General features: G+C 37.0%; 1 protein-coding gene and 1 pseudogene across 1 annotated transcript in view; one reads left to right on the top strand and one right to left on the bottom strand.

The window, feature by feature from the left end:
- Positions 1-16,037, bottom strand: part of LRRC7 (leucine rich repeat containing 7) — a 444,758-nt gene that overhangs the window by 101,048 nt on the left and 327,673 nt on the right. Inside the window, exon 11 of the mRNA XM_040987263.1 lies at positions 11,614-11,686. Coding sequence (XP_040843197.1) covers positions 11,614-11,686 — 73 coding nt within the window. The remainder of the gene's footprint in view (positions 1-11,613; positions 11,687-16,037) is intronic.
- On the top strand, positions 6,051-6,813 carry LOC121161009 (annotated as a pseudogene).

The raw sequence follows: 16,037 nt of genomic DNA, 5'->3' as shown, positions 1-16,037 counted from the left end.
TTATAAATGATCAACCTCTTGTGGATGGTTGATTAATGTATTACAGCACAAGTTCTTGTTACATTAGGTACAGGTAAGTATGAAGTAACATTGAGTAACATAGATTTGACATTATTTTATATTACAGTAGAGCAAACATATGATATCTGACCTTTGATATCATATGTTGATATAAATGATTGGCTTATTTCCCTTAGCATAATGGTCTCTAATTTGGCCACAAAGTGATGTATTTCATGTTTTTCTTAATTGCCAAGTAGTATTCCATGGTGTAGATGTACCACAGTTTCTTTGTCCACTCCTCTGTTGATGGGCATTTAGGTTGCTTCCATGTTCTTGCTATTGTTGAGTGTGCTGCAATGAACATTGGGGTGCATGTTGCTTTGTGGTGTAACAAGTGTTTTGGATATATTCCTAGAAGTGGTGTTGCTGGGCCACATGTGTAGGTGAATTTTTAATTGCCTAAGTGTTCTCCATATTTATTTCCATAGTGGCTGCACTAGCCTGCATTCCCACGAGCAGTGGGGTAGGATTCCCTTTTCCCCACAACCTTGCCAGCAGGTGTTGTTGGCAGTTTTCTGTATATGGGCATTTCTTACTTGCATTAGGTGGAACGCCAGTGTTGTTTTTATTTGAATCTCCCTTATTGCCAGAGAGCTTGAGCATTTTTTCAAGTGTTTGTTAGCCATTTGAATTTTTTCCTTTGTAAAGTGTCTGCCCATTCTCCATGACCATTTCTTGACTGGTTTGTTCATTTTGATGTTATTGTTGTTCTGGAGCTTTTTGTATATTTTGGAAATTAGCCCTTTGTCTTCTGTGTAGTGTGCAAAGATCTCCAATTCTGTTGGTTTCTTCTTTACTTTGTTGATTGTTTCTTTTGCTGTGCAGAAGCTTAATGTAGTCCCATTTGTTTATTTTGTTCTTGACTTCTTTTGCTTTTGGTGTTTTTTTCTAGGAAGCTTTTGCCTATGCCTATATCTTGCAGAGTATGTCCCACTTTTTCTTCCAAAAGTTTGATGGTTTCTTGGTGTAGGTTTAGATCTTTAATTCATTTAGATTTGATCTCTGTGTATGGTGAAAGATGTGGGTCTTGCTTCTTATTTCTACATGCTATTAGCTAATTGTTCCAATAGCGTTGGAAGAGACCTTCCTTTTTCCTGGATTGTTTTCTGTTTTCATGTCAAACATTAGGTAGTTGTGCATGTGTGGGTTCCCTTCTGGATTTTCCATTTTACTCCATTGATCTACCTTTCTGTTTCTGTGCCCGTACCAGGCTGTTTTGTTTACCAAGGCCCTATAATATGTCCGGAGATCTGGGATTGTGATTCCTCCTGCTAGGTTTTTGTTCTTCAGGATTGTTCTGGCTATTCGAGGTTTTTTGTGTTTCCCGATGAACCTTTGTATCATTTTTCCCAGCTCTGTGAAGTATGTTTTTGGTATTCTAATTGGAATGGCATTCAATGCATATATTGCTTTTGGTAGTGTGGCCATATTGATGATGTTTACTCTTCCCATCCAGGAACAAGGAATTTTTCTCCATTTTTTTAAAGTCTTTTACTATTTCTTGTTTTAATGTTTCATACTTTTCCTTGTATAGGTCTTCCACAATCTTTGTTATGTTTATTCCTAGGTATTTCATTTTCTGCTCTGTTATTTTGAAGGGTATCATGCTGGTTAGTTCTTCTTCAGCCTTTGGGTTGTTTACATACACTATGGCTGGTGACTTCTTTTCATTTATCTTATACCCTGCCACTTTGCTGAACTCTCAAATTAGTTGTAGCAGTCTCTTTATTGATAGTCTCCTGGTTTTCCTATGTATAGGAACACATCACTTGCAAATATAGATAATTTGATTTCCTCCTTTCTCATTCGAATTACTTTGATTCCTTTTTCTTGTCTAATAGCATTTGCAAGTACTTCCAGCATTATATGAAATAGTAGTGGTGATCGTGGACAGCTTTGTATGTTTCCAGATCTTAGTGAGAAGGCTTCCAGTCTTACCCCATTCAGTATGATGTTGGCATTAGGTTTTTCATATATTGCTTTAATAATGTTATGGATTGCTACTTCTATGCCTACCATATTTAGTGTTTTTATCATGAAGTGGTGTTGGATTTTGTTGAAAGCTTTTTCTGCGTCTATTGAAACTATCATCTGATTCTTGTTCTTGAGCTTTTTTATGTGATGTATCACATTTTAGCTTTACATATGTTGAATCTTCCCTGCTTGCCAGAGTGTTTGTCAGGTGCTGCCACCGTGTGGGCCACCAGTGGTTTCTCTCTCCTCAGTAGATGTGTTTCCCAGCCTCAGGCTGGAGTGGGACTTTGCACAGATTCTCTGTGTCAGCCCTTTGTCCATAGCCTCTGATCGCAGTGTAGTTGCCTGGAGTGGGCATGGTCCAGTTACTCTCATATGGTCTGCAGACAGCAGCGTGGTTCTCTGCGCTGTATGGCGTACCACATCTCCTCTAACCAAGAAGTGGCAAGCAACTGTGGGGGAGGGGTTGGTCTGCTTTGTTTGCTTCGGAATTTGTACCTCTGCCGCTGGGTTCCACCATGCTCTGTCGGCCATGGCGCTCACCCAAGTGCACGTTCAGAGGCTGAGTCTACAAGAGAAACTTCTGAGCCTAGTGGCTCTTGTGTCTCTTTTCTGAGGGGATCTAGATGTCCCTCCGTATGACTCAGGCCTGGGTGGCCTTGGGTGGGAGGAGACCTGGGGCTCTCTCTGTGCACCTCTGACTCACTACTCTTTCCCCAAAGGCCTTCCCTTCTCTCTTGTGGGTCGGCTGAGGCTCCTGCCAGTTTTTCCTTGCCTGGATTCGTGACTCACCAAGTTTCAGTTCTCAAGTGGTATCCGCCTCCAGCAACTCTGGGTGCACGTCACTATCTTGAGAGACTTTTCCTTCTCTTTTTCTGAGTTGCTGTTTCAAGTTGTGTGAATCCTCTTGGTCTTGCAGAATCCAGAGAGCTTCAGACACTTTACCCTGCAATTCTATATTTCCTGCTCTCTCCTCTGTTTAATTCTGTCCTTCTTTCTTTACACTCTCTATACCAACCTTCCGTGGTCAGCCATCTTAACCTTGACCAAGATTTCTTGTATAGACTTTTGAATAGGTTATTCCTGCCACACTTGGCTACCATGCTGATACTCTGAATTCTGGATGAAATACAACATGAAGCGTACAACTGTATTCAAGCACCATGGCAGGTGGTAACAGCAAGTAATATGTGTGCAACCTAACAGAAATTTGTAGCATAGTGTTGGCAGTATGTGAATAGAACATAGAGTTAAGAGAAGAAAGACAAGACCATGAAAGTGTTGGCATTGCACTATTATATACATATAGCGAGAGAGACTGTCAGGGGAATATAGTGAAGGCACACTAATCCACATAAATGAGGAAAGTGATTTTGATGAAAAGGATAAAGATGTCCTAGAGGAAGTGATACTGACAGTTAATTTCTCATTAAAGGAACTCAGATATATCCTATGGCACTGAAAGCATGAAAGATAAAATTTCAGTCGATCTACACTCTAAAAGAGAATTCACTGATTTATAAAGAAGACATTCACTCTGTGTCATTACTTCTATATGAACAGGGGAAGCAAGCACCATTCAGGCTAATCTTAATAAATTTTATGCCAGCTTCATTTGAATTCTCAGTGTCCCTGGTGTTTAAAATGGCAGTGTAGTAATAAAAAGTAGTGTTAATATTTTGCAATTCCTATACATTTGTAACTAAAATAGCAGTGATTTATGTGTTCTTAAAAGATTTTTTTAAAGCTCTTGGAAAGCTTCAGGATGGTGGCTGACTGTCAGGAAACAATTGTATGGTTAGAGGCTTGGAGGTTTCAGTCCTGTCTCTGGCCTCTGGGAAGGAGAGGCAGACGGGAAGTTGAGTTGATTACAATGACAAATGAGATAATCCGTCATTGCTTCCAGAATGAAGCTTCCATAGCCAAAAAGACCAAGTTCTGAGAGTGGCTGGATTGTCATTCCATGGAAGCAATGGGGCAATGTTGCCCCAGAGCTGGCATGTCCTTTTCCACATATCTTTCTACCCAGTAGCTTATTTTTGTGTTCTCTGTAGTATCTCTTTTAATGAAATTGTTAATACGTTTGCATGCTTTTGTGAGTCATTTTAGCTAAAGATAAAACATAAAGAGGAGGTTATAGGAACTCCCAATTTATAGGTGATTAGTCAGAAGTGCTTAAGGCCTGGACTGTGACTGGCACCAAAACAGAGTGGTCCTGTGAGACTGAACTCTTAAGTTGTGGGATCAAACTACAAGCAGGTATTTCAGAATACATTTAAATTGTGGGAAATTCACTAGTATCTATAGAGAATTGGGAAATCATTTGGTATAGGGAAAATCCACATATTTTAGACATATGAAGTGTTCTGCGTTGTGCCTTGAGAAATGGAAGAAAGAATTTGCGATCGGGGCCAATACACTTTTGGAATGATCCTGTCAAACCAAAATTAAAGAGAAAAAATAAATGAAGTATACCTACATGAAATATGGGGTATTTAATGCTCACATTATAGAAATTTCTGAAGCATGGGAGAAGGAAAACATATTTAGGATCTGCTAAATGAAATAATAGTTCAAAACTTCATAAATCTTGAAACAGATACAGACATCCAGATTTAGAAAGTATAGAAGGTCCCACGCAGACCCACCCATCAGATCTTCTTCAAAGTGTATTGTAGTCTAAGTGTTAAAAGTTAAGCAAAAGGTAAAGATCTTTACATATCAAACAAAACCATCTTGACTGATAAAGGACTTCTCTGCAGAAATTTTATAGGCCAGAAGAAAGCAGATGATATTTCATGGTCTCTTCAGCAGTTTTTGCAAGGCTGGACTGGTGATAGTGAATTTCTGGTCCTGGCACGATGGCTCAGTGGTTAAATCCGCACCTTAGATGTGCTGGGATTCCATATGGGTGCTGGTTCATATCCTGTATGCTTCACTTGCCATTCAGCTCCCTGTTTATGACTTGGGACAGCCATAGAGAATGGCCTAAAGCCTTGGGACCATGCATCCATATGGAGCTCGTGGCTCCTGGTTTCAAATTGCCTCAGCTCTGGCCATTTGAGGTCATTTGGGAAGTGAACCAGTAGATGCAAGATTTTTCTCTCCTTCCCATAAATCCGATCTGACTTTCTAATAAAAACAAATGTCTTCAAAAAAGAAAAAAATCACTTTCTACCAAGAATATTACATCCAGTGAATCTGCTTTTTCTAAGTAAAGGAGAAATGAAGTATTTACCAGGCAAGCAAGAAAAGAGAGTTCATCATTACCAGACCATTCTTACAAGAGATTTCAGAGTCTTGCATTAGAATTAAACATCATGACAGTACATGACACCACCAAATCCACTAGTATAGCAGTTACAATCACTAATTTATAAAATGGCAGGTGATGCTTTTTATCTACAAACACTAACTTTTAACGTGTAAATGGATTAACTTCCAAAGTCAAAAAATGTAAATTGGTTGAAGGTATATAAGCATAGACTGATGGGGTCAGCACAGTGGCTCCGCAGGCTAAGTCTACGCCTTGAAGTGCCATCATCCCTTAAGGGCACTGATTTCAGTACTGGCTGCCTCACTTCCTATCCTGTCCTCTTCCTATGGACTGGGAAAACAGTGGAGAATGATCCAAAGTCTTGGGCTCCTGCATCTATGTAGACCCAGTAGAAACACTTAGCTTTGCATCAGCTCAGTTCTGGATGTTGCAGACATTTGGGGAGAAATCAGTGAACTGAAGTTTTCTCTTTCTGTGTCTTTCTTGGTAAACATTACTTTAAAATAAAAAATAAATAAAGGTGGTGAGCACTCCGTTGCAGGGTGTAGTTGTGGTGGCAATTCTCTGGTTGATCCTGGCAAGGGGTACAGGGTAGTCCCCCGAAAGGTGCAATGATATCAGATTCTTAATCAAGTACCAGCTCCGTGTCCCATGGCCTGCTCTGAATAGTGTGTTGTCTCGTGGATGATTCCCTCAGCAAACCATCTCTCTGTAGCTTACAGAAAAAGCTAGGACAATGGTTTGATTGAACAGCCATCTGACTGTGTACTTTCTACCTTCTGTACCCTTTATATTCCTATTATCCCCTCTAATCACTACTAAGAGTGTGACAAATAGCACTTTAAATGGCACTGACATGGTCTTGGTTTCTGTGCCCATTATCATGGCCAGAAGTGATCATATCATCATCAAGGAAGGGAACAGTACCTTGATTAACTGTAATGTTTCTGGCATACCTGACCTGCAATTCAACTGGTATGATTCCCTGGGCAAGCTGCTGAAAGAAGAAAATGAGAAGGAGATAGGTGGAGGGAAATGGCAAATGCATGTCAGTAGCCAAGGTGTCTTTCTCAGATTGAGGTAAATAGATGTGTGTGGCTTCCAACATGTGTGGCACTGTGAACAAATGATGACTCTGAGAGTCCTTTTTACCCCTGGAGACATGAACGTCTACTACATGGTTGTCAACTTTGCTGCCTTTACTACTGTCATGATCCTAAACATCACCTGCCTGTGCATGATGAGCAGCTACCTAGAGAAGACCAAGAAAGCCATCAACAAGTTCTTTAGGATGGAAAGATACGCTATACAAGACATTTGAGATCACCAAGCAGATTCCTATCATCACCTCAGGCAAAACCCTAGAGCTTGCCAGAGTCACCCAGTTCAAAACCATGGAATTCACACATAATATTAAAGATGTTTCCAGAGGTGTGACTTTGCCTCCTTGTACTATCAACCTAATGGATGTTACAAAGATTTGCTATTTCAACCAATAGTTACAGAATATATATATACATATATTTGTCTGAAAAGCAGATGAAACTTTTTCTAGGCTACACCATATAATAGGATACAAATCAAGTCTCAGCAAATTAATAAGATTGAAATCATGCCATTATCTTCTCAGACCACAGAGGAATTAAACTAGAGATTAAAAATAAGAAAAATAAAACATTTGTAGATATACGGAAATTAAACATACCATTGAATGACGAATGGGTCATTGAAGAAATTAAAAAATAAAGCAAAAACTTTCTTGAAATATGAAAATGAAAACAGCATAACAAAATCTATAGCGTTGCACAAAGGCAATGTTAAGATGGTGGTGTATAACAATAAATGTTTGCATTAAAAAAGAAAAATCTCATAGAAATCAAATGACATATCTCAAGTACTTAGAAACTAACAGGAACAAATCAAATCACAAATTAGCAGGAAGTGAGAATTAATAATGATCAAAGCATAAATAAAACATAATAAAGCAACAAAAAAGATGTTTCTTGAGAACATAATACAGATGAATCTTTACCAGACAGACAATCATATAAAATACTCAAATGAATGTAATAATGTAAAAAATAAAAAGGGAGTTGTTGCAACTGATATAACTGAAATACAAAGGTTCACAAGAAATTTCTAAGAACAACTGTGTGTCAACAAACTAGCAAATCTCAGAGAGATGGAAAAATTCTTATATCCATGTAAGCTACCAGAATTAAATAAAGAAGGTAAAGAAAATATAAGTAGACTAACAAGCAATGAATTGAAGTGGTAATTAAGTCTCCCATCAAAGAAATGGTATTACTAAGAAATTCTACAAAACCTTTAAAGATTATGTAATTCTTTTGTTTGAATTTTTATTTTGAATTTTGAATTTTATGGTACAAGTCCATAGAGTCAGAGATTTCTGCCACCCCAAATTTCCACCCCATGACTCGTTTTTTTCCCGTATTGTTACAATAGTATAGTCTTTCATAAAGAGCTATAATTCTATCAGTCTGTAATTTAAGTGTGCTCCAACATTTCTGGTACAGAAAATGTCAGTTTGGGATCCCATTGTCTAGACATGTCCAACAGTTTCATTTGGAGTCCATCTTTGATTTGGAAGTAGGGATGCATATTGCAATGTATCTTCATGTCTGGATATGGTAGTCTCTATTACTCCATCACTATACATTCTCTTAAATGAGAAACCATGAAATAGGTCCACAACAGGTATGATGTTAACAACAACAAAATTACCATTACTAGATGGTTCCAACTAGACACAATTACGCTTAGTGAAATCAGTCAATCCCAAAAGGACAAATACTATGTGTTCTCTCTAATATAGGGAAACCATCATGCAAATTGTAGGTTCAATAACCCTCTCCATATTGTTTTATGCTTCATTCCATGTGCTTTGATATTTTTGGTTTCCTTTTCATTTCTATCAAATAGTTTCTTTTCTCTTGTCTAATTCACTGCTGGCTCATGCACTGCATGGTGGCATAATTTTTCCCAAGAGGCTTTTTGTTTTCTTTTTGTCACCCACACATGTAATGGCATGCTTTTTCAACTCCATGGTGCTGTAATTTTGTTGTTGCTGCTGTTGTTAAACATTATGTAATTTTAATGCTTTAAAAAATATTGAACAGAATGTGCCTCTGTTAAATCTTGTCATAAGATTAGCATTACTCTGATATTAAAGACATCGCAAAAGGCAAACCACAAACCAACATCCTTGGTGTACCTGGATGTAAAACATCTCAACAGAATACTAGCATTCCTGAATTGAACACCCATCAAAAAGATCATGCATCTATTATTTAAGTTCATATCATTGCAAATTTTAAATTTTCCTCCTGTTGTTGATTTTGTTTTATGGCTTTTGTTTAGGGGTGTATAGCAACTGTGTAATAGAGACTATCATATTCAGATATGAAGATACAATGCAATATGCATCTCTACTTCCAAATCAAAGGTGGACTCCTAATGAAACAGTTGGACATATCTTGATGATAGGATGCTGGACTCCTTGCCAGTCTTTACCCACAATGTCAGGATACACTTAAACAGCAGAATGATGGACTTATCAATGTTATAAAGGACTATATTATTGTAATGATATAGAGGAAGGAGGGGGAGGATTTGAGGAGGGGATAAGGGAAATCCTAGAGCCTGTGGAACTGTTTCATAAAATAATAAATAAATAAACAAAGAAATAGATAAATCTTAAAAAAGATCCTGCATCACAAACAGATGGGATTTACCCTAGAGATATAAGTGTGACCTAATACTCACAAGTCAATAAATGTCATTAATTACATTCATTAATGATGAACAAAGAACTTACATTCATTACATTCATTAATGGTGAACAAAGCACTTATCACCTTTCAACAGATGATAAAGAAATTAAATTCAACACCCGTAACAAATACAGATGGAATATGTCTATTGAAACAATGGTCTCACACACACTTTCCCCTCACCCTCAATCCTTCCAACTCACAACAGTTATAAAAACCTAATACATAGGAATAAATTTTAAATCGGAAATGAAATATGTCTAAAGTGAAAATTATAAAAGATTGATGAAAGAAATCATCAGGGACACACAGAAAGCAGAGAGGCAGTCATTCCTCATGGATGAAAGAATTAATATAGTTAAAATATCTATACTATCTAAAGCAATCTACAGCTCAATGCAATCTCCATCAAAATAACAATGGCCTTCTTCACAGAATTAGAAAAAATAACAGTCCTAAAATTCAGATAGAGTCACATAAACTCAGAATAGCTGAAGAGATCCTAAGTTAAATATCAAGCTAGAGGCATCATAAAGCCAGATTTATACTAACTGAAATAACATGTAACTAGTGTAAGAACTTGTAAGAAAAACAGAAAAGAGGAACAAAGAGTCCAGAATATAATCCATGTACATAAGGCCAACTGAGTCTGACAAATGTGGTGAGAACATACATTAAAGAAGTGAGAATGTTTTTAATAAATGGTGCTGGAAAAGCTGCATATATTTATAGAAGTATGAAATTAGACCCCTACCCCTTACCATACACAAAAGCCAGTTTGAGATGGATCAAATTCCTATATTTATCCCCTGTGACTATGAAATTACTAGAAGAAAACATAGGAGAAACAGTTGAAAACATTTATGTGGGCGATGGCTTCTTGGATAAAAACTCCAAATCACAGGAAAAAGAAAATCAAAGCTATACAAAAGGAGTTGTATTCAACTCAGAAGTTTCCACACAGCACAGAAAACAACAGGGTGAAGTTATTCATTTGGCAAATGATTAATATTCAGAATAAATGACATACTTAAAAACTCAACACTAACAAAGAAACAATCCAGTTAAGAAATGAACAAGGAACTGCAGAGGTGGTTTTCAAAAGAAGTATAAATCATCAACAAATATACAGAAAAAGTACGTAATATCCTCAGGCATCAAGGAAATGAAAATCAAAATCACAGTGAAGTGTTTCACCTCTGCCGGAATGTCTATTATTCAAAAGACAGAGCAACAAATGCTGGTAAGGATTTGGAGAAATGGGAACCCTTACGTACAATTGGTAGAACATAAATTATTGCAGGACCTTGGGAAACATGGATTTGTTTTTAAAGCTTGCAATGGACCTGTGCAGTAATCCAGCAGTTCCAGAACTGGGTATATACTAGACAATCATGAACTCCTTGTATCAAACTGATGCCTATCCCATCGTGTTTTAATTGGCATTTGCTTTCGATCGCAAAAATATGGAGTCAACCATAGTGTTCATAATTTGATGAGTGGATTAAGAAAATATGTTGTACATACTATTCAGCTATAAAAAGAATGAAGTCCTAATATTTACAGGAAAAATTAGAGAATATAAGTGTGAATGAAATAAGTTAGATATAGTAAGTAAAATACAGCATGTTCTTTCTTATATGTTTGAACAATAACTTAAAGAGAAATAAATAAATACTAGGGTGTATCAGTTTTGGACCAAATATAGAGTTTTGTCAAGTTTTATTTTAGATACTTGTAAAACATTTGTTTTATATGAGTGATGCTGAACATCTTTTTCTGTAATATGCACGCATAGCCATTCCCTATTTTTCTGTTGGTCTCTGGACTTTTTGTTTTTTTATTTGATGAATTCTTTATTCAGTAGAGACAACAATCTCTTGAGTATAATGTAAGTTAGAAATATGTTATCTAAAAAATAAACACAATCATGAATTAAATGTTAACCACAACATAAATTAGAATAAATTTGCTAAGTAAACGCAACGTATTTTATCTTTTAAAGGCAATGTTAAAGGCAACATTCATCCTGAAAGTAAAAACAAAACACTAGCCAATAAAGATGTTTCTCTTTAACTTGTTAACATATATTAAGCTTTTATAAGATCAAATATTACTAATAGTGTAATAGAAACATACTCATCTTGAAGAGCCTTATAGAAACTTATTTAACTTAGCAAAAAACAGACTTACAGGTGAAATTAGTTAGACATTAAACTAATATTATTGAAAAATATTGACAGGAGTAAATTAAAAGGATTCTATTTTGCCTATGAAAGATTCCTGAATAACAATTTTTCATGACATTATATATTTGGATGGTGTTCATACAACATTCAGATATAAAATTAAATGGAAATATACATATTAGATACATATAGATAAAGTATGGCTTAAAGTAAGTTAATGTAAGAGCAAGATTATTGACATATATAGTAGAAAACATTTTAAACACCCAATATATCCTTTTCTGTTTAGCATTTGGTACAAAATGCTGGCACTTACTTTCCAATTGTATTCGGTAACATTGTAAGTTGATTATCATCTACTTTTAGAGTAGTTAGTTTTTTCAACAGTCCTAAAACAGAAAAGAAGATCTGTTAATAAGTTGATTTATGGTGAAAATTTAATAAAGAAGAAATGAAGGGAGTATTTGCAGTGACGTTTGGCATGGTAATTGACTGTTTTCCTATATGAACCCAAAATGACATTTGTATGTTGCTTAAGTGTGAACTTCTAGTTGCGAAAAACAAGCACAAAACACAGTGTCAACAGCTGGACTGACTCTAAAATTGATACAGTTTTCTTTTTTGTTCTTCAGCAAATAGAGCAGTTGATTTTTTTCAATATAGTTGTGATTTAACATTTGATTAACTCCTGAGCAGTAATACCATAACATTACTGTTTCAATATAAGAAATAATCAAGAAATGAATCCTAAGGCCATACAAGGCAGAAATTACAATTATAGATTCAGAGAATTGTAAATATAACCTCACACTGTTCATGACACTGATCCTTGACTATGATTGTAAGGAAGCAGAAAAACTTTCAGTTATAGCAGATGAAGCAGAACCAGGCAACAACTGGAATCTCAGCTATCTAGTTTGCCTTGTTAGAATCATGCCTTATGTCGTGCTCTTCTATGGTTTCAATGGTTTTGTGGGTTTAACAACCAGGGTAACTGAAGAACAGCTGCCTGTGGTATAATCAGCTTGAAGTTTCATGTGGACCAGAGCTGTGGTGCTGTGCGCTAAGACACAGCCTCTGATACTGGCATTACATAAATACGGGTGCCAGTTGGAGCAGAGAAAGTTACACTTCACTTTGAGCTCTTTGTTAAGGAATCTGAGAAAGCAAGAATGAAAACCTGAGTACCTAGACTCTGCTTGTCACACAAGACAACTGGGTAAAATTCCCAGCTCCAACTTGTTGTGAACAATTTGGGAGTGACCCAGTGAATGGCAAAGCTGGCCTCTTCCTCTCTGTGCTTCATTATGCCTTTCAAATAAAAAAATAATCCTAAAAAAAATTTATAACTTGGTAAAATTCTTGTATACCAGTGGACACAGGGGAAGACTCACTAAATTTTGGACTTGATTGCAAGTGGTAATTTATTCAGTGTTTCTAGTCTTATCCTAAAGAAAATAAATAGTGTTCCTTAATACTCTGTAATAATCCTCCTTCATATTTTATATTTAAATATTTTAGCTAAAAATACTGCTAACTTACGGTCACTAGTTATTTAGGAATAACAATTTACCAAATTAATTGCTTGCCACTACTTATTTCCTCTCTTTTAAACTTTTGAACAATATACATTTTTTAAAAAAGTTTTATTTTTATTATTTTTTTGTTGGAAAGGCAGATATACAGAGAGGAGAGACAGAGAGGAAGATCTTGCGTCTCATGATTCACTCCCCAAGTGAGCACAACGGCCGATACTATGCCGATCCGAAGCCAGGAGCCTCTTCCGGGTCTCCCACGTGGGTGCAGGGTCCCAAAGCTTTGGGCCGTTCTAGACTGCTTTCCCGGGCCACAGGCAGGGAGCTGGAAGGGAAGCGGGGCTGCTGGGATTAGAACCGGCGCCCATATGGGATCCCGGGCATGCAAGGCGAGGACTTTAACCACTGCGCCACCGCGCCGGGCCCAATATACATTTTTTTTTGAGATTTCCTTATTTTTATTGGAAGGGCAGATCAGATTTAAAGAGAGGAAAGACAGACAGATCATCCATCTGCTGGTTCATTCCTCAAATGGCCCCAAATGGCCAGAAATGAGCTTAACTGATTTGAAGGCAGGAGAAAGGAGCCTCTTGCTCTCCCACAAGCGTGCAAGGTCTGAAGGCTTTGAGGCATCCTCTACTGCTTTGCCAGGCCACAAGCAGGGAGCTGGAAGAGAAGTGAAGCAGCTGCGACAAAGATTGGCACTAATATGGGATGCCGGTGAGGACTTAGCCATTGAGCCATCGTGCCAGGCCCATAATGTACATGTTTTAAGAGATTCCCTTAATACTTTTCAGTCGTGGAATATTTTGGGTCCTCATGTGTTTAGCTGGTTCTAGAAATTCAACCTGTCTTATATTATCCCTCAGTATTTGAAAAATATTTCTTCTCTGTCTTAAATATATCATTACTGCAAAATGATTAGCTTTTTGTTTTTTATGGGGGAGCTCTTTATGCTCCATGACATTTTCATGATTTTTATTTTCCTTGCAAATTTGTGGCAAAGAGCCAAAGGATAAATTTATTATATTTATCTTTTTTTAGCTTTGCATGCATTTAAATAAATTACTGTCTATTTAATGTTGAAAATGTTATTAATGTTTTACCCCTGAATCTTTCCCCTTTGCCATTTTTTTTTGTATTTCCAAAATTTGTATATTTGGTGGATATAATTTCCTAAGATTGCATGTTTCATTGTGTCCTTTATCTTAACTCATCTTCATTAGTTTTGAATTAAAATATTTGTATGTTTGGCCAGGCATAATGGCTCAATTGGATAATCCTCCCTTTACAAGTGCCAGCATGCCATATGGGTGCTGGTTCCTGTTCCAGCTGCTCCACTTTCCATCCAGCTCCCTGCTTGTGGCCTGGGATAACAGTGAAAGAAGCAATGGAGCACGGCCCCAAACCTTGGGACACTGCATCCACGTGGGAGACCTAGAAGAAGCTCCTGTCTTCTGGCTTTGGATCACCTCAGCTCTGGCCAGTTGGGGCCATTTGGGGAGTGAACCAGCAGATTGAAGATCTTTGTCTATTCTTCTCTCTGCAAATTCTGCCTTTCCAATAAAAACAAATACATCTTAAAAAAAATAGATCTTCTGTTTGCTACAGTAACCTATTCAAAAGTCTATACAAGATATTAGATTTTTATATTTACAAATAATTCCTTGGTTTATTGGCTGGAATAACGGAGTTGTCATTGGTATAAAAAGAAAAATTTCTGGGTCCAGTTGGGTGGTCTAGTGGCTGGAGTCCTCGCCTTGTTTGCTGTGGGAATCCCATGTGGGTGCTGGTTCTTGTCTCAGCTGCACTACTTCCCATCCAGCTTGTGGCCTGGGAAAGCAGTAGAGTAAGGTGAGGATTTAGCTACTAAGCTATTAAACTGGACCCCAAAATAAATAAATCTATAAAAATATATTTTATTGCCTGTTCTGTTCTTTAGTATTGTCTTCCAATGTACTAAGTCTACAGCTGTCATTCCACCTGCATCACATTTGATACATTTTAGAATACTTTACTGTTCAATCCATTTCCAATAATCTTTTAAAGTTACTAACTTATATTTTGACAAACTATATGTTTATGAATAAAGAGTGACATTATTATGTATATACGCAGTGTAATTTGTTGAATCAAACCAATTATCAAATCCACCACCTGGAATCCTCATAATTTATTTTTTCTAGGTAACTGTCACTTTATATTGTTGATTGATATCATCCCATTCTTTTCAAAGTTATAAAAAAAATAGTTTTTTTTTTTTTTTGGAAAGCAGTGTAATAGAGGAAGAGAGGGATAGAAGAAAAGACAGAAACATCTTCTAGCTGTGTGTTTTATTTTTGAAATGGCTGCAGTGGTCAAGGCTGTGCCAGGATGAAGTCAGGTTCCTGGTGCTTCCTCCACAATCCCATGTGGGCATTAGCGCCTAAGCACTTTAGTCAGCTTCTGCTGCCTTCCCAGGCAAATTAGCAGGGAGTTGAAATGGAAATGGAACAGCCAGTTTTCAAACCAATACTCATGGAATGCCAGTGTTGCAGGCAGGAGCTTAACAAGATGGGTCACAATTCTGGCCCCTATATCAAGGACCTTTAATTGTGTTTTCTCATAATCAACTATTCTCACTCTTATCTCTTAGTTTTATGTTATAAACAATTATTCTTACAAATGTTCTTTTTATCTATTTGAGGAACTAAACATACTTCAGATCACTTTCGTATTATGTGAAAATTGTATTTCCCTTGCAGTACCTTCTTTCTGGTTGAATTCTGGGTTATCATGATTATATCAGTTTTGCCTTGAAATTTTTGTGGCCTTATTTATAAAAAATCTAATTTTATTTTTGATGTTGCTTGCATTGTTGGTAAGGATGCATGCCCATAGAGACTATTGATTAGCATGGGGAGGATTCAGGCATGGGAAACAGTGGGTGGAAAAATTCTCCCAATTTTCCTTTTCTTCCCTGTTCTACTGTATCTGGGGAGGAGGTTGAGAGAGAGGGATGAGTTACTGCCAAGTACCAAACTACATCAGTACCTAGGGATGGGGCATGTCCATTTGATATCATATTAGAAATCCCAATGTGGAGAAGATTGTTCTGCAGGTATTGCTGGAGTGGTTTTGATGGTTCTGAGATGCTGTTGGTCTCATTGTTCCAAGATTGAGAAAATCCTTCTGAGGTCCATTGGCTGACAGAGTCTACCCCAGT

Source organism: Ochotona curzoniae, unplaced genomic scaffold, assembly GCF_017591425.1.
Source record: "Ochotona curzoniae isolate NIBS_2020 unplaced genomic scaffold, NIBS_Ocur_1.0 contig_4612, whole genome shotgun sequence".
NCBI classification, from domain to species: domain Eukaryota; kingdom Metazoa; phylum Chordata; class Mammalia; order Lagomorpha; family Ochotonidae; genus Ochotona; species Ochotona curzoniae.
The sequence above is the reverse complement of the archived record's forward strand: the minus strand, read 5'-3'. Positions and strand labels throughout refer to the sequence as shown.